Source organism: Cyrtonyx montezumae, unplaced genomic scaffold, assembly GCF_038088225.1.
Source record: "Cyrtonyx montezumae isolate F1298 unplaced genomic scaffold, pur_monq_1.0 scaffold_4, whole genome shotgun sequence".
NCBI classification, from domain to species: domain Eukaryota; kingdom Metazoa; phylum Chordata; class Aves; order Galliformes; family Odontophoridae; genus Cyrtonyx; species Cyrtonyx montezumae.
The window spans coordinates 32,469,048-32,494,842 of NW_027072045.1; the positions used below are offsets into that span (position 1 = coordinate 32,469,048).

At 39.8% G+C, this 25,795-nt stretch overlaps 1 protein-coding gene across 1 annotated transcript in view; it reads left to right on the forward strand.

Moving 5' to 3' along the window:
• The window catches only part of PCDH15 (protocadherin related 15), a 598,943-nt gene that overhangs the window by 553,932 nt on the left and 19,216 nt on the right, over positions 1-25,795 (forward strand). Inside the window, exons 33-37 of the mRNA XM_065746677.1 lie at positions 3,575-3,663; positions 15,463-15,639; positions 21,104-21,322; positions 23,698-23,706; positions 24,701-24,811. Coding sequence (XP_065602749.1) covers positions 3,575-3,663; positions 15,463-15,639; positions 21,104-21,322; positions 23,698-23,706; positions 24,701-24,811 — 605 coding nt within the window. The remainder of the gene's footprint in view (positions 1-3,574; positions 3,664-15,462; positions 15,640-21,103; positions 21,323-23,697; positions 23,707-24,700; positions 24,812-25,795) is intronic.

A 25,795-nucleotide genomic window follows, 5' to 3' on the forward strand; every position in this document is an offset into this window, starting at 1 on the left:
GGAATAAGTTATGTTCTGGGCATTCTGGACACAGATGGCAGAAAATAAAGTGATTGTGCATTCTAAGTCGGTCAAACACCCAACTGCTTACAGATCTGCTCTACCTATTCTCTAAGGCAGCAAGGTACGCTCAGCTCCCCTTCAGAATATGTGAGGCAGAGCTAATATGTCTTAAAACCCCCAATGAATAGACAAAGCTAAGAGCTCACTAACTTAGTCTGTGTTCTATGTTAAGGTCACTACAGAGCTTCTGGGTCACAGTTAGATATCTGTTTGGCATGCAGTGAAGGTACAGAGCTGAGCAAACAGGCTGTGTGAGAACTAGAAGACACATGACTTGCCCATGTCTGGAAGAGAGATGCAAGAAATAACTTTGAGCTTGAAGCTTACAGGGATAGCGACAATTCAAAAATGGCATCAGCTATAGGACCTGACTTCCTTTTTTTGAGCTGAGTAAAGGACATTGACTTGGTCCAGTCACAGAAACCATCAGAGCTTAATTTCTTCAAAGCCCGTATAGCATGATGGATTGGATTAATATTAGCATAATGTCATAGGGATGAAGTACATTATCTAGTTCATGGGAACACTATCAAACGATACAGATGATAGCCATAATACTTGGTGTATTGAGTTATGCAGTAATTGAGCAAATAAACATAATGTATGATGCCCTCATGCTTAGCTTCTCAAAATGGCAAGGCATTCTCATGCAGTGTGTGTGGGAAAACTAGATTAAAATATGTCCAGAAAGTAGTGACATTAAAATTAGGAAGTGACGTTTGTCTCATTAATTTATAGAGGTGTATTTAGGTTGTCTTAGTGAATGATGGGCACTCTGGCACAGTGTTCTCAAGAAATTACAGACTGACACTATTCTAATGTGAAAGTGTAGGTTTTCACTGAATGTGGTCCATACAAAAAGATCCTTTCTGACCAGACTAAGCTGTTCTGGGCTTCATAGTTCCATAGAATTTGTTGTACTGCCAAAAGACATCATGTAATGGCAGGAGTTCAGACTGGAAGGTGTTAGTGCTTTCAGCACAAGTTAAAGGAATGCCTGTTGATGAGGAAAATGAAGTCAATTGCTTACACACAAAAGAGCTAAGATGTGTGGGAATACTGGGAAAAATATAGGGAGGAGGAGCAACACCAAAGGGATAGTACAACAAAACGTGGGACAGAGCCAGATATTCTCCAGAATCAGGGCCAGGACAGTGCCTCCATGCGCTGGCACTGCTCTGTGAGCAGCATGAACCACCAAATCCACTGGTAAAATGTCTTTCTGCTATAAGGGCTGCTCTGCATAGAGGCTGCCAGTCTGTTCTGCTACCTGGGACTGGCAAGGTGGCCACAGTTAGACATCTCATTCTACAGATTGGGTCCACCTGATGGAATTTTCCTTTATAGCTTTGAGATGAAAGGAAGAAATAGGAAATTACACTTCATAATGAGTTTGCTGCCATTAAGCACTAAAATCAGCAAGTGAGGTTGGACTGTGAATATTTACTATGGTATCATCTTTAATCAAAGGACTGCTAAAATTTGTAGGGTGTCACAGGACCCCTTCCTCTTTTAGCACTCAGTGTCAGTTACACCCAGAAGTCAGGTAGTGCCCCAGTGCTTGGCCTTGAAAATAATGGCCTAATGAATTAAATAGATGATCAAAGGGAAAACACTTATGGGCTTGATGCCTTCCTGGCCTCTGCCAGAAACTTCCAGTTTGTTCTGCTACTAATTTAATGTATTCTGAAAATTTCCTAGTTCTCAGCCGCGTGTTCTTCAGATACTCATAGACAGGGGTGTCTGAATATGCTGACTGCCAGCCCTTACTCATTAAGCTAGTGCCTGCTGCTTAGACCAGATTGTTTGCTTGGATTATGGAATAGGGAAAGCTTTGCAAGGAACGGTGGTTTGGATGGTCCCGGGTAACGGTGCCCCCACCACAGAGCAATAAAGGTGGTGCCTCAGGAAGGGCTTTCACTGTCTCGTGCCTTTCACCTCTGCTCTGAGCGTTTTCCCACTCCTTGAGAAGTGAAGGGAACAGTTTCTTCCCACAGCTTATCTCAGAACAGCGTTAGTTAAATCTTACATAGTTCCCCAGCTTAATGCTGCTTTTATAATTGAAAAAAATGAAAATCTTCACAAGTGCATGTAGTATACAAGTTAGTGCTGCTGTGCTTTTTGTTCCACACCATTGGTTTGCTATAGCTTGTCACAAATCTGTTTCCCTTTGTATTCTAGTAAATGAACAGTAAATCATAATTGTGGTTCCTCGAGTTTCAAGAGACATTTTACGTTCATGCAGTACTCAGTAAATAAGTGCAGCCATTGCTTGAATTGTGTAATATAGTTAGGTATATTAAACTGTTAATTGCTTCAGAGTTCCTTGTAATGGTGATAGTCTAAAATTTATTTTGAGCTCATTATAATTCTGTATTTCTCACACAGAAGTCTGTACTGCTGATCAGTGCATCTGATGACATTTCAAGAACATTTAAATATTTAAAGTTGAATTAAGCTTCAAAGCTTAAATCGCTGTTTGATGTGAGAGTATATTCGAGCTTCTCTGCTGAAGTGCTTGCAGGGCTCACACTTCTCTTTTGAAAATCTCACAAGTTGTTCTTTCTGATGGAATGGAATTGAATATCTCTGATTTTTAAGTTTATCTGTTTTAACATTGTCCTACTTACTTTTCCAGATTTAGCTCTGGAATCCTCTATAGGCAGGTGATACGCGGGGTATGATGTTTGCTGTCATCAGCAAGCTGGGTCCTCCTTGTGAAGAGAGAGCTATTGCAGGAGGCAACACACATTTTAGGAGGAGGAAACCAGCACACATTTCACCAGAAGGCAGCCTTTGACTGGGATCGTGCTAAACATAGCTCAAAGAAACTAGACTGGGAGATGAGGAGCAGTTTGCCAGCTCTGCTGAATGTATTACACACTTGCAGGCACTTCTGCACGCTCACGCTCCAACCTGTCATTGAGGAACGGAGGAGCCTTTGTCCTAGAAAATGCTGAGCCCATATAGAGAGAGAAGTTGAAGGAGTTTGAGATAAAAGAAATACTTACACCGATGAGTTCATTCAAAATAGATCAAAAATTTCATTTTCTAACAAAGATCTTGATCTAATTGAATTAATCTGCACTTTAAATAATAAATTAAATAATAAATTTGCACTTACCTTGGTGCAAGTTGAATGTTGCCAAAGTCAGATTTTCCTGGCATGTCATCAGAAATGCTGAAATGCTGATGAGTGATTTTGAATGTAGCATGTGGGAGATTCATGATCCTGTAAGTAAATGCTAAATTACTACTTCCTTCCAAAAACCTGCATGCAATTCTGATGTGGGTCTCCAGTTACAGTTGTGGTTCAATATTTGCCTGCAGTTTATTGGTTCTGGCTGCCAAGCAAAGCAGGATTTCCCAGCATTCTTACTCTGCAATTAAATGAGAAGTTGGTACATCAGCGCAAGGCTTTGAAGGCAGGAAAGCAATTATTCCATTCTGTTTGTACAGAGAGGATGTTACACGTGGAAGTGCCAATTGAATTTCACTCTTTTGTTTCCAGGTCTCTGTGGTCAATCAGTTGGATATGCAAGTCATCGTCTCTAATGTTCCTCCCACCCTTGTGGAACAAAACAAAGATCAACTCATAGGGTAATCAATTTACTTAATCTGCAAGTATCAGACAACTCACTGGTTTTGTGCTTAGATTCAGCAAGCAGTGTTCCCTTTGTGCCACACTATTTTTTGCCAAAGACTAGAGAAAAAGCAAGTGTTTTGGTGTGGAGTGCAGTTGGCTAGGTGATGGAACTGGCCCCCCCAGACCCACAATTTGCTCCTCTTCTGGAGGGACACAGAGGTACAGCACATCTTTGCTTGTATACTTGGTTTCAGTCCATCCCACAGCAGAGCCTCCAAACACTGGTGACAGAACATACGCTGGTCAGAATCTGGGATGAAAATGGGATAAAGTGTGACTCCAGGAGACGGAGGCAGTGTGTCCACTGAGGGGTGATGTGGCTTCGAATATGGTTTTATTTGGGTCACATAGAGTTTAGAAAATGTATTCTGGTACAACTAATACCACTGATACCACATAAAAGTAATAATGAAAACTCGGTAATGGAGTGTTATTCATGAGCTCTAACAGGCGTAATGTGTTGGGGGAGAGGAGGACCGGTCATTGGAAACATCAGTGCTTCACAGTTTGGTTGTGGTATTTTATCACACTCTGAAGCTAACAATAAAACTTCGGGTAAAATATGTCAGCAGCTCATACATGTCAGCAGCAGTTTCCAGGAGCCACTTGTACTGTCCTTTACAAAGTCAGGTATAATTTTCTATGTTTTATGTCATAAGGCATATAACAATGAATTAGACAGTATAGGAAAGAAAGTGCTACAGGTGACTACAAACATTTTGGCACTAGTCTGAGTTCAGTCAGTGATTAATGGTATTTCTCAGATTTATACAGATCTGTTCCATCCTAACTACTATCATACCTTACCAACTCTATAGAAATTGAAATACCTTGAAGTTGATGATAGAATCACTCACTGAAAAAAAAAAAAGTGCGTTGTCTGAATGGCTTATGTCTTCATTGGGGTAGGAAAAAATAGTTCATGGATTTGCTTCTGGATGTTTAGGACACATTCCCTCTTTCTCTCAGTTTCTCTCTAATTGATTCTAACATCAGAAGCTCCTATTAAGTTTCTCAGGCAATAGTCTGTGCTTACAGGGACTCAGTTTCTTAGAGCTATGAATAATAAACAAGTCTACTTGCTTAACACTAAGATCTTGCTTTCAGGAAGTGTCAAATGTTGGTGTTGACTGGAGAGATGAAGAACACTGTATCTTTTCCTGACAGTAATATGAAAAATTGGCCTCTGCTTTCCTAAGCCTTCAAGGTCACCATAGCTTGCTTTACTACACACAAATTTCTTCTGTAGCCTTCCAGGGCTTCCTTTTTGTTGAGTGCAGAGGGCAAATGTATTCACTCCTGCAGGCTTCTACACAACGTAGCACAGATCTTACAACATTTAATTTGGATTTAGGCTGCATTTGAGTCCTCCCAGTTCTGGATTGTCATGCAGCCAAGTGAGCCAGCAGCAAAACAGAGCTTTTCCAGACAGCAGTTTGAAGATGGGGTTGTGCAAGCCTGCCTTGAAAGAAATGTCAACTGCATAACATTTGCTGGGGGACTGAGACCATGAATACTGAAACAGTCAGCATAGCAAGAGCAGCCAGAACTAATATCTTCTCAACCTTTCTTCATCCCTGCAAAAATCTCTTTTTGTAACCATTGGAAGAGCTTGTTTCCAGTTCCCAGCAGGTCGTAGCAGTGTTCAGAGCCTTAACAATACATTGTGCTGTAGCCATCCCCTCAAAGCTTTCCTCCTGGGCTCAGTGGCTGGCAGAGCCAGGCGCAGTCTTGGAAAACTGCCTAGAGCAATGCTTCTCAGTCTGTGCTCCAAAATTTCCTTTCCTGCCAGATTAGAAATCTTCCAGAACTGTTTCTTGCTGTTCTTAGTCCTTATGCATGGAAGTCTCGGCCAGATGTGTCAATACTTCACAGCGAGTGAAGCTTTTGGATGAGAATAAACATGAAATTTACAAAGCCAGCTTTTGAATGCTTAAAATTAGCTTGTGAATGCTACACCGTGAGGCCAGAAAATGAAAACAGTTTGTTTCACTTCTAAAGATATATTTTTAAACACAACCTTTGCTAGGTTATATGAGCATTGTTTAAGATTGTATTTTATTTATTTATTTTTAATTCTTATAGAGATGGAAAGTTTCAAATGTTCTTCTGCATACGTGTATGTGTCTCTTTGTCACGGAAACCTATCTGTTTCACTGTCGTGTTCATACTTCTTGGATCTTCTCCCTGAGGTTTATAAGAATGTTTTCTCCCCATTATTGCAAAGGCTTTAACGATTTAAGCAGAACATAAAAGTGAAATAACAGGAATTTATAACATTCTGGCGCACTATATGGGATCGCAAGCAGAGAGACAACAAATAAGTTAGAGACTTTGTCAGGCTAAAATGTTTCCATCTGAAAAGCTTTCTGAGCTAGTTCAGATTATCTTAGCTTCAGCTGGGATGCAGTTGTTTTCTGGAGAGTGCCTGTTATGATGCTGTGTTTTGGTTCGAGGAGAAAAACAGTGCTGATAACACACTGATGTGTGCAGCTGCTGCTCAGCAGTGCTGTACAGAGCTGAGGCCATTCCCAGTGATGGGCCCAGAGAGCTGGGAGGGAACAGAATGACTTAAGCAGCTGACCCTACGCTGGCCCAAGAGGTATTCCAAGTGGAAGGAGTTATGAAGGGGGTGGGGAGTTCATCTCTCTCTTCCTCTGCTCAGGAGCTAGCTGGGCATTGGTCATCAGGTGGTGAGCAATTGCTTGTGCATCACTTGTTATATACATTCTCATACATATATTTGCCACAATGATGATTCTTTTCCTTTTCTCTTAGTAAGTAGTTTTATCTCACAGCACTGTGTGCTGTGGTAGTTTGATAGTTGCTGGTCACAATGTTATTTTTTTTCCCTATTTATGGAGCTCTTTGAGAGACTTCTTAGGGAGCTATATTGTGTAGCACCTTGCTTGCTGCTTATTTTCCCTTCTGCGCTGTTTGTCAGTTCTGGGGTTGGAGTAATGTTTTTGTTTTGCTATGCTGTGTGGCCTTGGCCTGTATCGTGATAAAATTGGCAGCTGAGAAACTTTTGGTTTGTATGTATTCAGCATTGCAATCGTCTCTGGGCTATGGAATCCATATTGTTAATACTATCAGTAATTGTACACTTTGCTGGGGAGCCCGGCTATGGAGGAGATAGAAGAGGACACTTTCCAGCAGTCCCTCCGCATCCCTTTCACTTTTCCTTCTTTCCATAGAGCTCAAGAGCTAGTTACAACAACACTTGAGAATTTTGAATGTCCATGGGATGTTCAAACCATTAATGCGTTTCAGGTTATGTTTAAAATTGAACCATTATTCAAGAATGTCACCCAGAGATCTGCCCTGATGCAGGATAGTTCTGAGTGGCACTCCCTCCCAGACATTTGGATCTTCACCTCTGAACAGCTGCAGAATCCTGAATATTTGGTAAAGATCTACTATTGTCCTGGCAGTCCTAAAGGGACACAAATCACTGCAGTGTGCTGGAGCTTGGCCCATGCCTACAGAGCTCTTTTCAACACCGTTAAGCATCCTCAAGGGGAAGAGAATACTTCTGGGTTTGATGACGATGCAACAGTCCCTCCAATTGTGCTAGACCCTGCAGCAGCTCCAACATCTGCAACAGATCCTGCAGTTGCTCTGACCTTTTTGGCAGACCATGAGGTTACTCTTACCCTTCTGTCTGGCCCTACAGGTGCCACAACCATCACAACCAGTCCTGTGGTCACTACAATCTCTGTGACAAGCCCCACAGTTCAACCAGAAAACCAACCAGTGCCAATATTGATTGTTCCTATTAGCAAGACAAGAAAATGTCTGTGAAAGTCAGAAGGTTTTGCAAAGAGAGAAGCTTATTTGTTTGGAGAATAAGAAGATGATGAAGTGGGGCCACCACAAAAGCAGGAGGAAGAGGAAGAGACAGAAACCACACAACTCCTAACATTGAGCTGTGAGATTTGTGAGAAGATTATGGCCATTGTTCAGTTGTGCACATTGCCATCTGACTGCTCCAGAGCTGGAATGGTGATGCCTGGACTTAGTGTGCAGTGAAGCCATGCAGCTGGGATCTCTTTCTAGGACAAGTGACATTGATAAAGCAATTGAAAAATTGATAGTCTTTCACCCTATGGTGGTGACTGTCAGCCATGAGGGAAAATAATCCCTTCAAGGAAAGCTTGGTATTTAACCTGGGCAAATGGGCCACTGTGGAAAAAGATGTCCAGTTCTTGAAGAAACTAGCTGTGGTGCAGATGATGTATGGAATGAACTTGGTCAATGATAGCAACTCCCAGAATTCAGATAACATGATGTAGATGTGACTGATGTGGTGGGGAGTTGTATGGAATTGCACCATCATCGTATACCAGCACCCTGGCAGGACTGAACTGCAAAGATGGCAAAAGTGGCTATCCTGCTTAGACAGTATAAAGATAGTCTCTCTTCCTCTCTACAGGCCGGTGTCTTGGCTATGGAGAAACTGTCTCAGGAGGTCCAGCAATTTGAAGACAGTATATCTTGTTCCCCACCTGTACAAATCAATATCTCAGCTATTAGAAGTAAGTGTTCCTCTGCTTGGGAGAGAGGATATAGTGGGTACACACCATGTACCATTCTGTGATTTTACCTGCATGACCATTCAGAGGGATATGTGGAAGTGGGATGGAAAACCCACCTTGACCCTACAGGCACAGGTACATGAGTTACACTGGAAAACAGTCACAAGAGAGAGTCCTTCCAGGAAAATGGCAGCCCTGGTTTCAAGCAGGCAGTTCTACAGACAGAGAAAATGGTCTGATCTTATCTCCAAGGTTGACAGTGAGCCTTTTGGTTCTCATACTCTAGAGATGAGTTAAACCACAACACAGATGGTTCATTAATTTATGAAATGAGAACATTCGGTGTAATTCATTAGCATAAAAAAGGCTGTCATTAGCAAAATTGGCCACACCAGAGGTTATTCAGCTCTTTTGTGTCACTTTTTTATGCCAGTGGAGTGCTGTTAAATATTAAGCTTTGAGAATATACTGTTAAGCACAAATTGCAATACATTGAGGATATGATATGTTAGAAAAGCATACAGTTCATAGTTTTTGAAATTACAGTGATCTCCCCCCCACCCCACACACACACACATACACAAAATGGTGATTTAAACAGGACAGCAGGTTACATCAGATTCTCCCCAGCTGCCTGTAACATTCACTAGAGAGTGGTTACAAGCTATTAGGAAATACATAATTCAGAATGCTCGCACTGGAAAGGCTTACTCAGCATAGCCTGAAAAGTGTGTTGGTTAATGGTCCAAGAAATACACCACAGAAGAAAAGATTTAAAACATCACTCTCCACTTGGCATAGGATTTTTCACTTTTTGAGAGATAAAATGAGTATGTCTTCAGCTGGCATTTCTGATGGCGTCATGATTCCTTGCCGTAATTCAATAAGCGCCTCAGTTTTCCACCAGCTCCTTTAATTTCATCCACAAGCTTTCCATATCCTGTGGACTGCACATCACTGTCAGATTTGCCATTTCTTTCACCCACTTCAATTATGACTGTTGATTTGCATCTGCTGTAGGTGACAGAAAATGGTGTGAGGCTTAGTAGAAAATTAATGTGCATGTTGCTCTCCTTCAGGATTCTGGGTGAAGGCAGACAGCAGTAACTAGGGGCACATTTCTTTACATACAGCAGTGTTGCTCTGCAAGCTTACTTGTTGAGCAAGCAACAGCTTTTCAACTAGAACAAAATGCCCAACTTTGCTGCCTGATCAGGTAGGTTTTTGGTTTTCATGTGACTGCAACCTACTGCTCTAGATAGGGTCAGCTGTCCAGCATGACCAGGAAAGACACCTGATTCTCTCATCCAATGTCACGTGCATTTACTTCCTTTGTATGCACAATACATATGGAAGATGACCTTGAAGTGGAATAATAAGTATCTCAGTGAAGCCTTCTGTGAAATACTCCATAGATACTCCTCTCAAAAGACTGTTTTAAACCCTACAAAATGGAAATAATGTTGTTTGGGGGACTTCTAAAGAAAGTGAATTCAGTAGAGTGAAAAGTGAGCGTGGAATGAAAGGAGCTTGCTTTCCATCTGTATGAAGAAAATCTCCAACATGGTGGTGAAGGAGTCATTCACCAGAAAAGTCTGATGGATTCAGCTTATTCTGAGAAGTGCGTGGGTACAATCATAGCTAACTGGTTTATAGTTTAGTGTCAGTTACATAATAACTATAAACACTAAACCCTTGATGTTGCCTTATCAAGAGATTTCCATTGGGCAAAGGCAGACTTCTCAAAATGCTTGCACTGGTCATACTGGGGCTTTTGAGCCTGTCTTCTATCTATGTTGCTCTAGGAAGCATTTTTCCCTTTCCTGGCAAGGAGACCTGAGGAGCTGCTAGCTGAGTTCATTTGTTCCCAGCTCTTTGGCCCACCTCTTCTCTGCCTTTTTTCCGTTTGCTTCTCCTCACTGACATTTTTCACATTACAGTAAATTGCAAAAATAGCAAATAATGAAATTAGAGAGACATTTGCCCTGAACTGACCACATTGTGTTTCATTTCCAGACTAAATTTGACTGCTTGTAGAATGACTCCACGTAGTTGTTGCAGTATATGATGTTTAACAGAGACCAGTCCTTAATCAATAAGGCCATGTTATGTGATAAAGACTGAGACTTATTCAACTTCAGCTTCTTTATGTAGTACTGTCAGCTGGGAAACACCAGTTCAGCAATCTCCTTCCTCCTCCTTTCAAGTAATACCAACTGTTCTGTTAATGCATTTTCTCTGAAGCACTGTAATGCAGTGCGAGACTTTGCAGATGAAGCTGTAAACTTCTCCTTTAGTTTGAAATTGTTTGCTATAGCAGAAAAAATCCTTAATGTTGGGATCTGAAGATTGGTCTTTGTGGTCAAAGTGCAGATGTCTGTCTTACTGTTTGGGTGAGCATAGTGTAATGTTCCCTCTGGGACTCAGGGAAGTGATACAGAAACAAAACACTGAAGAGTGTGTAGGGTTTTTGGAGGACAGGATTATGCATAATGAGCACAAAAGAAGAAAAAACCTGAAGTACTGTTTAAGATATGTTATGTTGAGCAATAACCCAATATGCTTTTATAGGATGAGGGGTAATTAGGTATAAAGGCATTATCTCTTGGCTGTTTTCTAAATAATTTAATGTTGTTACATGCGGAGTAAATTGGCTTAGTGGTGCTCCTTCCTGCCTAGGTACATTCTTTATATCTAATTTGTATTGTGTCTGATAGAATAGAAGAAATAATTTTTGTCAAAAGACTTTTGCAAAGGAGTATTCTCAGGATTGAAATAAACCGCATTTTCAGCTTTTTTAATTCTGCAGAGCAGCACAACCTGACTGTGTGCTGTGCTTTGCTGCCATGTTTACTTATACTTTCAGATACCAAGAGTTTGGACTTATATTGCTAAGAAATTGTGAGAAGCCAGAATTGTCAGTGGAGTTAGAAGTTACACAGAGTATATGGTCTTCAGTACTTACAGCTCAGAGTCCACGGCATCTGCTATATCAGAGTCCTGAAGGAAATACAGGTGTTTTTTTTCTTAAATAACCTCTATCTGCTCCAGAAACTAAACACAGCAGACTATCATTGCCAGAGAACTGAAATACATTTTTTTTCCCCATGGAATTTTCTGCTAAGGAAATTGCACGCTCATTAAATTGAGGTAATAGCAAGAGTCTAAAACGTCCCTAAGATTGAGTTGTTTCTGCATTTTGTGAGCAGCTTCAGAGTATATGCATACAGCCAAGCAGTTCTGCTCAGGGATGTAAAACCACTGGAATGTCACAGTGCTTTCAGGCCTTGTCATGCATCTTCTCTGCCAGAGATAATGAGAGGTCTTTAAAACTGGCTGCTGACTTAGCAAATCTTGAGCAATGACTATGAGTCTTCTAGAGCTGCTTTTACCACTGGGCTCTCATGTGGCTGATTCTGTATTCTGTGTTTTCAGGTGGATTAGCTGATTCGTGTGGAATTTCACAGTGGTTTTCAAGAGAGCCTTTCATTTCCTTGTTCTTCTCATCTCTCTTAGCAGCAGGGCTTGAGTTGTCTGAATATCTGAGGCCATATTGTATCCTCAGTGACAGTGAAAATCCTCTTGTCCTTCCTTTCACTCTGTAGGCACTGCTGATGGGAATTTGGATAGCAATAGTAATGAGGATGAACAGGGAGGAACTTGTTCTCATTACATCATATCTGCAGAGCTGAATGAAGGTAGAGAAGTAGGTAGGCATCATTGCCACTTAATTTTTGGTTCTACCACTCGTGCACACTGCTATTGAGAGGATGAGAACTATTCTCATTGCATTAACAAAGAATAGGTGAATTTTAATCTAACTTTTACTAATAAATACAACAGAATTGCATATGCTTTTGTAACTTTCAATCATTTTAAAAAACTGTCCTTCTGACAAGTATTGCATGGAGTGGGCCATCTACTTGCATTTTTCAGTATGACAAGTTCTGGAGAATGGCTTTTAAAAACAACTTCACTGTCTTTAATTGCTGCTTTTCAGTCTTCCATGCAATTTTTATCTATTTCAGCCTAAACATGCAGTTTGTGTGTTTCAGATAAAATCTTACTGATGCTCCACAACGCTGTGGTGTGTCTTGCGATGCCAGCTGAAGCCAACAGCTGCAACGTGCCTAAGTCTGATAGTAGTCTGTTCTTTGTTCTCCAATTTGATTTGTTAGAAGCTATTCTCAGTGGCAACGAATTCCAGCAGAAGCCATGCCAGGAATTTCTGAGAGGGAGTTTTATTACCAAGTTCTGCCAGAAGTGTCCCAACTTTTGAGCCATCCAACTTTACAGGTTGTTTTATGTCAGGCAAAATAATAGTTGTGTACAAGAAAGCAATAGCAAACTCTCTTGCAGTAGCAAAAGAAGGTTGTATACTAATGAGGGAGGCAGACATTTTATGGACTTGTTCTTTGCGAATCCATGCAAAAAACACCATTCTAAAGACAGCTTATGGTTTCTTTAATCCCTTGTACTCACCTAATGTTTAAGGATTTGTTATGGTAATCTGCATGTCCTGGATTTGTTCTGTCAAGATTTACCAGGCAGAGTTGTTATTGTTCAGGTGGCTGTGACAGGTGAGTGCCCTGGCTGCCACTTACGGGTGTGCTGGAGGCGGAGATGAGATGAGTTTACCATATCTGTGAGCTGCAGGCGTGCAACAGGGCACTGGTCAGCCAGCACTGTGCCAGCCTGTCTGCTTCTTGCTGCTTCTGTTTTCACTACAAAAACGGCTCTGCACTAAAAGTGTGTGTTCATTATGGAGAGAGAAGAGAACCTCTATCTGACAGAGTTGTGTCTTTCAAAATCTTGGGGGAGTACCTCTTTCTTAATGGTGGTCTAAATTTTCACATGAGGAGCAGAGTTAAGGGAGTGGATAAACATGCATCAGTGGTTGTGCAAAGTTACTAGGTGTCAGTAAAGTAACCTCAGCAACCGCAAAAGATTTTGTTTAAAACAGCAAGTGACTTTTAGAGGGAATGACCTCAAGTTGCACCAAGGGAGATTCAGGTTGGAAGTTTGGAAATAATTCTCCAAAAGAGTGGTCAGACACTGGAATGGGCTGCCCAGGGAGGTGATGGAGTCACTGTCCCTGGAGATATCCAATAAATGTTTAGATGTTGTACTGAGGGACATGGGTTAGTGGGAAATACTGGTGATAAGTGGACAGTTGGAGTGGATGATCTTGGAGGTCTTTTCCAGCCCTGGGTGATTCTAGGATTCTATGATTCTATAGTCACTGATGATCTTATTGTATGAGGTTGGTCTGCCTCTGCATCTTGGGTGCATCAGGCAGTGTGCTTCCTCTCATTCCCTTGCTCTTGCATCATAAATAAGCTATTGCTTTTTGTTTTGATATTCTATTGCATAAATTAGCCTAAAAAACACTGTGCTTCCTCAGTAACTCATAGTTCTGATAGAATGAAGAGACTTGCAGCTTCTCTTTTTTTTCTCTGCCTGTTTTTTGCCCTTGTATCCAATATTGATGATATTTGATTTTATGACCTTGTTAATATATCTCTCAGTGGTCTGCCCTTCTCAGCCTCAGTCTTTAAACCTCCCCATGTCAGCAGGTCAGCGTGCAAGGGTTTTCCCATTTCCTTTGGGATGAATTCTGTGTCCAACAGCTATGGATAAAGCTCTCCTGATATTGCTGTCTAACCAGCTTTCCATTCTCCTTCTGGCTTCATCCATTCTTGCTGCAGTTTGACTCCCCACCGTCTCTACTGTCCGTCCAAACTGGTCTTGATGGGAGCACCAGTTCTGCTTGTTGCATACAGAATTTGAAGCACGTACAGCTGAGCTCTAATACCACTGTATCTCCTGGTTGGATAAGCAGTGTTGCAGCTACACAAAAGCAGTCTGCTACAGAAGCTCAGCAAGTTTTGCAGGCCCCATCAGAGTAGCAGATCAGACATTGGAAGGAAATAACATACATATTTTAACTACTGTAAGATTCTACAATTTCTTTTACAATCTTTTTCTTTCTTTTTCTTACAATTTCCTTTCTAAAATTGCTCATTAGAACAGCAGTGAATTACAAGCATAATTTTTCTATAAAATCATCTAAGGTGCACGTGTGCTTCCTGTCAGTGCAGAAAGTTTTCAGGTGCTCAGTGATGTCCTTGCACCATTGACATTTTGCTTCTGCAGATACCACGAACACTTTCAGCATGACCACACCTGATTTCTTTGTTTGGAGGGACATTCTGCAGACAACAGATTCTCTTTTTGGCTCTTTGAATATTGTAGGAATAAGATCACATTTTATGAATAACCCCATAAACAATTCTTCATGGAAAGCTGCAGAAAAATGTGACTTTTTGAATGCAAAACAAAGTCTTCCGAAGCATATAGTAAGATTCTTCTGGACAGTAAGTAGTCTGAAAATAAAAACAAAAAGGAGGTATCTTCAGTAATAGTGTGCTGCATCATCAAGAACAAATGACAATTAAAGTGAAAAAAAAAAGGATTTTTTTCTAATAGGTTTTATGTCCTCAGAATTGCATTGTTCTTTTGTATTCTCATACTGTTGTACATATCTTCAGTGTGCCTTTCTACACTCTGGCAGATTGTAATGAAACCTTCTCTTTGGAAAAATGACGTATTTGTTTTGGTTTATTGTTGTTATGCCCTTGTGATGTCGGGCATACCTGCCTGCAAATTCCAATGACATCTTTCTTCTGCTTGCTAAACTTCTGCAGTTATTATATTCCTTTCTGCGGTAAAATTATCAGCCCAATATTCCAACTTTCTTACGGCTATAAAACTTGCTCATGCTTTCCAGAGTAGCAGATGTTCTGTCACCTGATGCGTTGTGCTGTGTTAGAGGAACAGATGAAATATCCCACAGAAAGTGTTTTCCCGTTGTTGTTGTTTCTGGGTGTGAAAATTTACTGTATGCACCCTGTGTGAGGCTGGAACTGAAGAGTTCTGAAATCATATAGCTTAATAAAAGATGACAAGGTGGTGGTTTTGGTGAAATATAGATGGTGTTTCCTATGAGCCATTTACAACTCAACTGATGTCATAAATACTAAATGGTGGACTTAAGGGTCGCTGTTTCTAATGACCTAACACTGCTAAGCTTTTCCCAAGAGTTGAGCATTAAAGAGATTATGTTAGAATGAAGTTTTTTTAAAAAGTGCTCTGAAGGTTACCATCCAAGTCAGTGATTATTGTCTAGTAGTATCTCATTCATGTCACCTTTAGGATTCTGGAACGCTATGTCCAAGATCAGATTCCTGGTGCAACCGTTGTGGTGGAATCCATTGGTGCACGGAGGTTTGGGGATGGATACTCTGAAGAGGATTATACCAAATCTGACCTCATGGTCTACGCAATTGACCCACAAACAAATAGAGCTATAATGAGAAATGAACTTTTTAAGTAAGTATATTGTTTGTCATTCTTTTCATGCTTCTGAGGACTGTTCTGAAGCCTGTTGGTCTCTCTCTGTTAGTAACTGGTTCAAAACAACAGGAACAGAAGAAATCCTTTGAAGAAACCAATGTACGATGTCTACATCTGGAGGATGTATAGCTTAAGATCCAATCCATTCCCGTGAACTGGACAACCCCAGTGCATGTGGTTTAGATTCTGTTCCTGTGTGAGTTTATAATCCATTTGATCTGCCCTGGAGATGAGCTTCTGTTTTAAATTCTCTGAAGGAATATACCTTTTCTGTATCAAAACTGCTCTGTGAGGTCTGAGCTAGGGCTTTGGTTGCTCCATTCCCCTCCAGGCTTTCTGGAGTAGCTGTATGGAACATCTCTCTCCTTCATTTTTGGGGGAAAAACAAGAGAAGAGAAAAGCTAGATATTGCATGGATAAGAAAACAAAATTAATGTAATGTCTTGACATGGCTATTTTTTTTGTTGGGTTTTTTTTTTTTTTTTTTTTTTTTTGAGACATCACTGGGAGCAAGTAAGTTTTGAGACAAAATTAGTGTTTCAATTCAGCTGCCAGTATATGAGTGTGGTCACAGAGTAATGGAATCATATTGGTAGAAACTGTGTATCTGTTGGAGCGTTCTGCATACGTATCCATACAAGAAAAACACTAGTCAAAATCTTCCTCTTAAGCAGACTCTTTTTGTTTCTTTTCCATTTTTGTGTTTGCTTTTTATCACAGTGAAAACAAGACCAGGCTGCTCAATGATGGCAAAAAGCAGTGCCTCAGTCAGCAGCCTATAAAGCAAATGGCTGTGAGCTATCTCAGTGGACTGTGATCGAAAAAGGGCTTGTTCTCTCAAGCTCTTAATTTAGTACAGATGAATTATAGCATACTAAAGCTCTGCATATATTCAGAGTTTATAAATTGGAAAAGATGACTGTGATCAGTCTGACCTGGTGTAATAAAGATCATAGGAATTCCCAGAATTAATTCTGTTTTGGACACATCTTTCAGCAAAGGAACTGCACAAGAAAATGCAATCAACTACAACCTTTGTTGTGTTATTGCAGAGGTAATTATTCTTGCTGTCAAAAACTACAGCTTTTTTGCCTTTTTTTTTTTTAATTTGTCCAGATTCAACCACTGAATTTTATTACAACTGTGAGTGCTAGATCGAAGCACTCAATTGGTGCCTTTCAATTCTCATTTGGCCAAAACAGACACTTATGATCACATTATCCTCTTAATTTTTTCTTGACAAATTCCTTGCCTTCTGTGCTCTGAAATACGTTTCACATTTTTTAATTGCTTACACTTTTCTCTGGACTTTCTCCAGTCTCTGAACTTCTCACTCATATGGTCTTTTTTTTGGTCTTGGGAGCGATTTGTCCTACTTGTTACTTCTCCCCTGCTGGGGTATCTAAATCCAGCAAGTTTCTTCCAGTCTTAACTAGTTGGAAATATGGCTGTGGTGGGAACCCAATAGAAATACACAAGCTCAAAAATAAGTTATGTAATGCTGTCCAAATTCAGAAAACACGTGACCACAATTACAGTTGGAAATCCTGTAAACCCTTATCCTTTTCTCTATGGAGAGCACCCTGTGGATCTGCTGGTGATTATCCATGGAGTTTGTTCAAGTCCATGGGGAGAATAGTTCCCTTTTGCAGACTATCTTTGAGAGAAAATGTCTTGTCCTTCATTTTGGTGCCCATCGAAAAAGCAGAGATGTCTTTTTAGGGGTGTTTATGTGTCCACAGAAGTACGCAGAGGAAGAGTTAAGGAAGTTAAAAAGCAAATTTTCAAGTGAGAATGGAAAGTTATTCATTTGCCTGGTTTGAAAATGCATAGGATATTATCAACGTATAAGCAATCCCATTGGAATGCGCCATGTGCCTGCATGCTCAGCTTTATTTTGTTTCTTTTTTTTTTTTTTTTAATTCTCTCCCTGCTCTTCAAAAGCTTTTAAATGTGTAAATGAGCAAAACCCTGGGGAATGCTTTCCAGGCTTTAGGCTAGAGGTGATTAAGTGTCAGCTTACTAGAAGTAAAAGGAGGGAAATGAAAGAAGAGTTCTGTAGCATGGAATCTGAAGTTAACAAGTTTATGCTATCAAGTGGGTGAACCTCAAGAGATTTCACTCAGCTCTTACCCAGATCTAAAAAGGAATTCCTTCTGTGGCCATATTCCCTGGAGTTGTTATTTTTTGAGGGATCACAGGACATAAAGCAGTGCTACTGGGAACGGATTGCCGGGAACCACAGTCATCCTACAGCCAGCCAGGAATCTGCTTGGGGTCGTAGCAGAAAATAGATTAATCAGAGAAAGCTTCAATCAAAACAGTGGGGAATGATGGGAGAGAGGTTGTATAGTCAGGTTGCATAGTTTAGAAATCATCAAATAGCTGCACTGTGTTCCTAATTGCTAGCCAGGAAAAATCTCTGTCTCTCTTAATAGACGCTAATTTTCCCCTGTCCTGTACTTTTTAAGACTGATAAACATTGAGAGATTCATCCTTTACCTTAGGACTCCTACAACTGATTCCCTGACATCTTTATTAACCAGCAATCTGTCTTGTTAAGCTGAAAAATGTCTGAATGGTAACTATACTTTGATATTTTCTCCTTCTTCGTCAAACCCCTAAAAGACTTTGAGGCCATTTAGATAATACTGCAGACTGAAATGATCAGCCTCCTTTATTTTTTCCGTCTTTCATACGAAAGGGTGTTTGATTTATTAGAGCATAAATAAGTGAAATTCAGAAAATTTCTCCTGCATGCATTAAGTGGAAAATGTCCACTATTAGAAATAGAATGCTTACCCTGTCTGAATCCTTTTGCACTGTGTGTCATGCTTCTTGATGGAGTTAATGTGCACTGTTGAGTTACAAGCCTGTTAAAATAGGGTTTGTCAAGAAAATGCCAACAGAATTTTTACGAGGGGCTGTTAAAACCTTACAGAGATTTAATGCTGTCCTAGCTGAATGCTGTCTTTGGCCAACGAGAAGGACTTGTAGCATGCACCACTGACATCTAGTGTACAACAAAAGAATTGGAGCTCTGTTTGTATTTTTATTTTATTTTTTTTTTAATAATCTTGCATACAATCATTGGACATCTTCAGGCTGTGAATAGAGATTTTTGCTCAATTACCCAAAAAATACTTTGTGGAAGAAGGCACAGCATTAGTTTTGAATATTAGAAGAGCCAAGTAATACAAAAGGAATCTATTCTTCAGAATGCCTTGGTTTGCTTCTCTAGGATTGCAGGTCTGTGAGTAACCAAGGCTCCACTTTGAGCCTGGCATCATAAAACTGGTACTCAGCATTCCATCGTTTGAGAGAAGTTGTTCTGCATGGTAGGAGATCCAACTGATGCATTACACACTCAGATCACAGTGTATACTTTCTGAAGTTAGAAAAAATATCAATGAACAAGCACGGGGATTTATCAGCAGATGAATTTGCTTTAGAGGAAATCAAATGTAAGATATGAACAGCCTTTTTGGAGTGCAATTTCTCACTTGTGGTCATCCGAACAAAATAAAAGTTATTTCAAATTTCCTTTAAGCGTCCCGAATTTTAGATGCAGAAATAATTTCAGGGCTTTTTTTTAATTTTTTTTTTTAATATGTGTTGATCACAATAATTTGTAGAAAAACAAGTGTAGGTGGACAGAGCAAGAATTCTACCATAGCTCAGAGGCAGCCATATCCTCTTCATCCTGGTGGGTGCATCTCACTTAAAACTTTATGGCTGGATTTAAGGAAACTACTTGGCAGCTTATGAAACAGTCAACCCTCACTTCCAATGTGATTTGAGAATTTTTATTCTCCTTTGGAAATTACAGCCCTGCCCTAAATAAGTCCCAAAGCATCCCAAAGCTAATTTTGTTAGCAAAACTACTGTTTGTTTTTGTTTGTTTTGTTTTGTTTTGTCAAAAACAAGTCGCCCAGTAGAATGTTTACTATTAGAAGGGAAATGAAATTACTTGCTTAAGATTTGGTTGCCCCTCTTGAAACTGCCATTTACCAGATCTGACGCTGAACTTTTTCCACCACATTTGCTCTTTCGCAGACTTTTCTAGCCTTGGTGACTGTGCTCTTCAAACTCCTTTCTTAGGTGGGAGACTAAATCTGAAATTAAACACAAGATGAAAATTGCTGTAGTTTGCAAGCAGTGACAAGAGCTCCTGATTAGCTAATCCCTGTGATATAAGCTATGTCACTCATAGGGCTACTTAATACAGCTATTTTGATAGCTGTATGGATATCATTTTGTTCATATAATTACTAATTTTAGTCAAGATTGTTCTGATATATATCAGTGTTCGGATTACCTGTGCTGTTTAAATGACAATTTATCATATACAGTTCTGCTTTTCCTTTTAGAAGAGGTGTGAAACTCCAGAAGAGTTGAGCTCCATCTCATTAAAAAAATTTAAAAAAAAGAGGGAATCAGTTTTCATTCATCTCACAGTCTGTCATGTTTGTGACCTCCAGTTTGACTTTAGGGAAACAAGTACAGATGACTTGCTGAAATTTTCTTCTCCTCTATCTTCCAGTCTGCCTCTATCGGGAACGTTGCTACAGGTTCCACCTAAAACTGCCCTAACTGGAGAAATTGCTCTAAACCAGAATAGCTCGAAGCCAGTGAAAAACCTCCATGCTGTGCCAGATTTTGAAAGGGCACATCATTCAACAGCTCTGGTGTTCATTCCCACTGGAGATGAGTTGATCTCGTAATTGTCCCTCTGTGCTTTCCTCCTGCCATCCTTAGGGAGAGACAAAAAGTCTTTCAAATAATTAACCTCAGAGCATCGGCACTGTGCTTTAAGAAAATAGTAGAGACATGGAGCCTAACTAGGCAGAGCAGATACAAGAACGTGGTTTAGAATTGTTTCAGCTGTGGAGATGCATTAAGGGGGAATTATTAATCTTAGTATATATTTTTTTATTTTAGTATATTTTTCTCTATCACTTTCATATTGCAAGGAAGGTCAAAAAGGAAAACAATAGATGGCTGGCTCTCCCACCAAAAAAAAAAAAAATTTCCTTAAGAAACTGTAGGAAGTTCTTTCAAAATTAGCTGGCTTTACATTATCATCAAGTTGAACCTGAGGGTTGTGTTCATGAGTTAGTTAATCATTTGCAACAGAGCACTAAAGAAGAAAGCACAAAGCAAACTTTACCATGCCGCTCTACGGCGTGAAGAACTTTTTGCCCCTAGAAATGAGAATAGGCTTCAGCTCACCTCTCCTTTTCAGTGTTTAAACCATGTTCTGGCTTTAAATACATTGGAGTTATCGCTGATACAGAAATTCTGGTAAATTACAAAGATTCTTAAGCATGTAAAGGAGAGGTATGTGCCTTATCAGAGCAGAGTTATTAGCCCATCTACACTGTAATTCCAACACAGTTAATGACCTTGTCTATCATAGTTTTCTGTTTTGGCACTGAAGGTTCCTCGATGGCAAACTGCTGGATATCAATAAAGAATTTCAGCCATACCTGGGACAGGGAGGACGCATCCTGGAGATCCGCACCCCGGACGTGGTAGCAAATGTCAAGAAGCAAGCACAAGCTGTAGGCTACACAGAAGGTGCATTACTGGCTCTGGCCGTCATTATCATCCTGTGCTGTATGCCAGCTATTTTAATAGTCATGGTCAGCTACAGACAGTAAGTACTCTTACTCCTTGTGATGCCAAAGTTGTAGTAAGGATGCCAGTAAGGATGTACTTTGAAGAACTTCCTTTAGCGCCAGTCCATATGCAGGAAAATATATTTAACATCCCTTATATCACGGTAGTTGGTTGAGACTTGGTGAGGGTTTGCATGGAAGGAAAAGGCACATGAAGTGTCTTGTTATATTTCTGAAGTTGTGCAGTAACTGGTTTGGAAAACGTCATGAAACACAAGACCAGAAGCCAGGCATTTGAAATGCAATTGTAGATTCAGACCTGAATTCCATGCCAAACAAACAGAGTCTGGCTGAGTTAGTGAATTGAATATCAGATTGTGTAGCTTAGGCAAAATAAAAGGAGGAGTCAACTGTTTTATTATTTAAATACTAAAATACTTATTTTTTTTCCAAAGCTTTGTGCTTCTTAATTGCAAACCTTTAACGAAGGATTGATTTTATGCCATTTTAGCACTATCCAAGTCAACATAACCAGAAAGAACTTGCTTGATGTTTCCATTCATTTTTTGCAGACATAGAGTTTTAAGTAATTGAGCTAATAAGCTAATTAAAGGATTGATATCACAAGCAAGTTTCTGTGTAATGGACAACTTCAGGTCCACTAAAAATTACTTAGCTTCTCGTGAAAGATTTCCAATTCCACGTGCATGCTTAAACCAAAGGATGTTCAATCATTACAAAATTGAAACATAAATAATTTGCATCTTCCTCAGTGGTGAGCTGCATTCAGCTTTTGCATACATTGGTCTGTATCACCATGTCCTTCTCTTTCCATTTTAAAACTGGTGAACAAGCTAGAATGTAATATAAATGTGTCCTCCTCATGCTCTGTAGGGCCAGGCAGGAAGGTGTTCCCAGAGCCCAGGTGGATTTTTTTGCTTCCCTCCCCCTCACAGATGCCTTGTCTGCTCCCCTCTCTATATCAAGGGCAACAAAGGGGCAGCTCTTCTGCTGCAGTTTTGCATTGGTCTATGGGAAGATGGGACAAAGAAAACCCAAATGTGTATGTGTTACCACAGAGCAATTACATGGGATGGCAGTGTATCTCAAAGCTACTTTACACCTACCAAACCTGTATGTAAAATCTGCTTCCAGTGAAACACTACTGAGCCTGTTCAGTAAGTTTTGTTACTATTGATTTTATTATCCAAGTTGCCTGTTTCCTTAAGAGAGATAATAGCAATATTTTTCCTCAGTGCTGGTTGCTGAGGAGCTTTAAGGAATCTTCCTAACTTCATTTCCTCAAAAATCGCATTTAAATTGTCTAGAAGTGTGATTTGGAGTTGGATTTATAGCAGACCAATGTATGTAAACTGTACTTTTATGGAAAACATATCACTGACAAGGACCAAAGAAAATATAGAGGCATTTTAGTGTTAGTAAATTCCAAAAGCTAGCCTAAGCCATACGGTCATCACAGCCTTTTTCTCCTTTTTGTAAGGTACTTTGGTATTTTTCCTGATAGCAGGCTGGCAAAGTAGATGCTCCAGTCTGCCACTGAGTGTAGGAATTATAGTGGAATAAAATGTAACTCATACTCACAGCACATGTGGTGGGAATGATAAGATTTTCTCACTGTTAAAACTTTTTATGTGCAATAGGTCCATTTTTCAGTGCTTTCCAGACCAATGATCATGTTAACATTCAGTGAATTCATTCTACTTACTAAATCTTTTAAAAATACTAGTTAAATTACATGAGTTGTCTTCTATGTGGAAAATGATCACTGTCAACTTGTGGCTCCATGCCTACATTTATAGCTTTCGTAAACAAGCCAGAAACTCATTATTCCTTGGTGTTAAATAGTGCCTTTGAAATACAGTATTGAGTGTACGACCAGAAGGTAGACACATCATTTGTGTAATGTACAAAAAATGCTATCTCCTAAACAGAAACTAAAACCAATACTCCATCCCTTCTAAAGAGATTTTCTGTAGCATTCTTGAAACATGTAAAAACAAGAAAGAGTTATAAAAACACATCCCCAGTAGCCTGTCTGATAAAGAAGTACCCCAGTATCCTCTTTATCCACCTTACTCTTTTCTGTCTGTCCGTATGTGAGGCAGGGACTGGTTTTCTGTAAGCCCAAAGCAATTTTCCCTGCTGTAATTCATGTTTATGCTGACTGCAGAATTGCTTCAAGAGTATTGCAAATAGCAACCAAACACTGTTCAGCTCTGGAAATTACGATTCTTTAAACATGTCATTAATTCTCTAATTTTATGTATGGAATAATTAAGTAGCAACTAGTTTATCACTCCTATTAGTTTCACTGTTTAGGACAATTGCTGCAAACAGAATTAATTTAACCTTCCATTTTATTTCTTCATCTTTTTCTTGCATAACAAAACAGATTCAAAGAGTAAGTATTTATTTTCTGCTTTGTTTCTAATGGCTTGCATAGGAATACTGACAGCTTACCAATGTTAGTTTTTGTGAGAGGTGACTGGAATTCAGTGAGACTCGCTTCCTACCCTCCAGTTTGGTTCCTGAACATCATGTGTGGCAAGATGTATTAGTGTGATTTAATGGCTACACAGCATGTTTTATTCATGCATGCTAACACATTAAATAATAAAGCGGACCTCAATGTAGCCTGTTTCCCACAGAGGACAAAAAATGGATTTCCCTATGTAGTATTCCTCAAACAAGCAGGTGCACATCAGGCTGGAGTGCAAATGAGAAAGCACGGGTTTCATTTTCTAGACAAGCAATATAATTATTATATTTGTACAGTGAATTTACCCATGGGGAGGGGGGAAATCAGGAAAACTTATGAGACAAAAATTCACCAACCAAATGCACTGAGAAAGGAGTTGTAAGTGTTAAACTTCACCAGAGATTTTTTTGTATGTTTGAAATCACAATCTCTTGACATCTGAATTAAGCACTTGATTTTAAGCACTGGAATGGGCTCCCCAGGGTTTGAGTCACCATCCTTGAACACATTTAAAATCTGTTTGGATGTGGTGCTCAGGGATGTGCTCAGGATTTAACAGTGGGTTGTTAGAATAAGGGTACTATGGCATGGTTGAGGTTGGACTTGATGATCTTTAAAGGTCTTTTCCAACCTGAGCAGTTCTATGATTCTGTGATCAAAGGAGCGGGTCAGGAGGTTTGTGACCATGAGGAGCTCTGGGATTCCCTCAGGAAAGAACAGCTGATGCAGAGGTGAAGAAGATGGGTAAAAACTCTCATGTTACCACTTCTCTTTAAAAGTTGAAAGCCAAGAATGTTTTGAAACCTTCAGAAAAAGAAAAAAAGAAAAAAAATAACTAGAAAAATTCACATCTCCTGCTGGGTTTCAGAGTGCTTCTAACAAGTCTATTTCTCCATCCTTACACGGCATACCAAAGGCGACAGGCCGAGTGCGCTAAGACTGCAAGGATCCAGATGGCCCTACCAGCAGGCAAACCAGCAAGCACTGCTGCCAATAACCTCTACGAAGAGCTTGGTGACAGCACTATGTAAGTATTCCTTGACATGCATCAACATGATAATGACTGAAGCCATGATTCACTTTACAGAGGTTTCACTTGGAGAAATCTTTCCTTTGGGATGGGAGATTTCTCCAACTGCTTGGGGTTCTCAAACATCTGGAAAATGAATCGAATGACTCTGTAAGGAGATTTAGAAAAATTTAACTTGCTAACAAAGATTTCTCTTAGTGCACAGGGAATTATCTAACAGGTATTAAGTTGGCAAAAACTGAGGCACAATCAGATGTGGGTTTTTTTTGATAGCAGCTGCCAGGGTAAGCCAGGATGGCTTCCATTATAAAAACCCACACCAACCTTTTCCAAAGTTACTGAGTAAGCACATCTAGTAAACTTGCTGCTCCAAAACCCTTATTTGCTGCAGTATAAAATATTCTATTTGGTAAAGTGTTATTTTCTTGTTTGTTTTTTTTTTAATTGAAACCATTTGAAAATTAAATATAAAGGAAGTATCAATATAAAGAAACCAATGGCAGTGCAATGGATGCGTCTTTTACCTATTATATGCTCATCACACAGTAATGCAGAGATGCCTACCTTTTCATGCTTCTGTAAATCTGAAGTTTATGGACTCCAAGAGCAATTTAACTTTCAGTATTGGAATATGACAGCGGAGAAGAGCCAATTAATATTTGTATTATAGTAAGGGAGTGTTGCTGATAAGCTTCCCACTCTTATTCATCTATGTTTATGTTTTAAAAACAAGTAACAGTGAAGAGCATAACGATAATCATGTTTGGAGGCAGAGGAAGAGAGATACTGTTTTAAGTGAGGACTGCCAGCTTCTGTATTTCCCGTCGTAATTTGTTTAGCTCCAAGTGTTGAAATGATAAAGGTGCTGTGATTGATTTTATTAAATGTTAAGGAGGTGTGACAAAGCTCAGTGCTGCAGCTTAGCCATTTGAAAGCAGACTCTGAGCCATCTGAAAGCAGACTCTTGGCCATCTGAAAGCA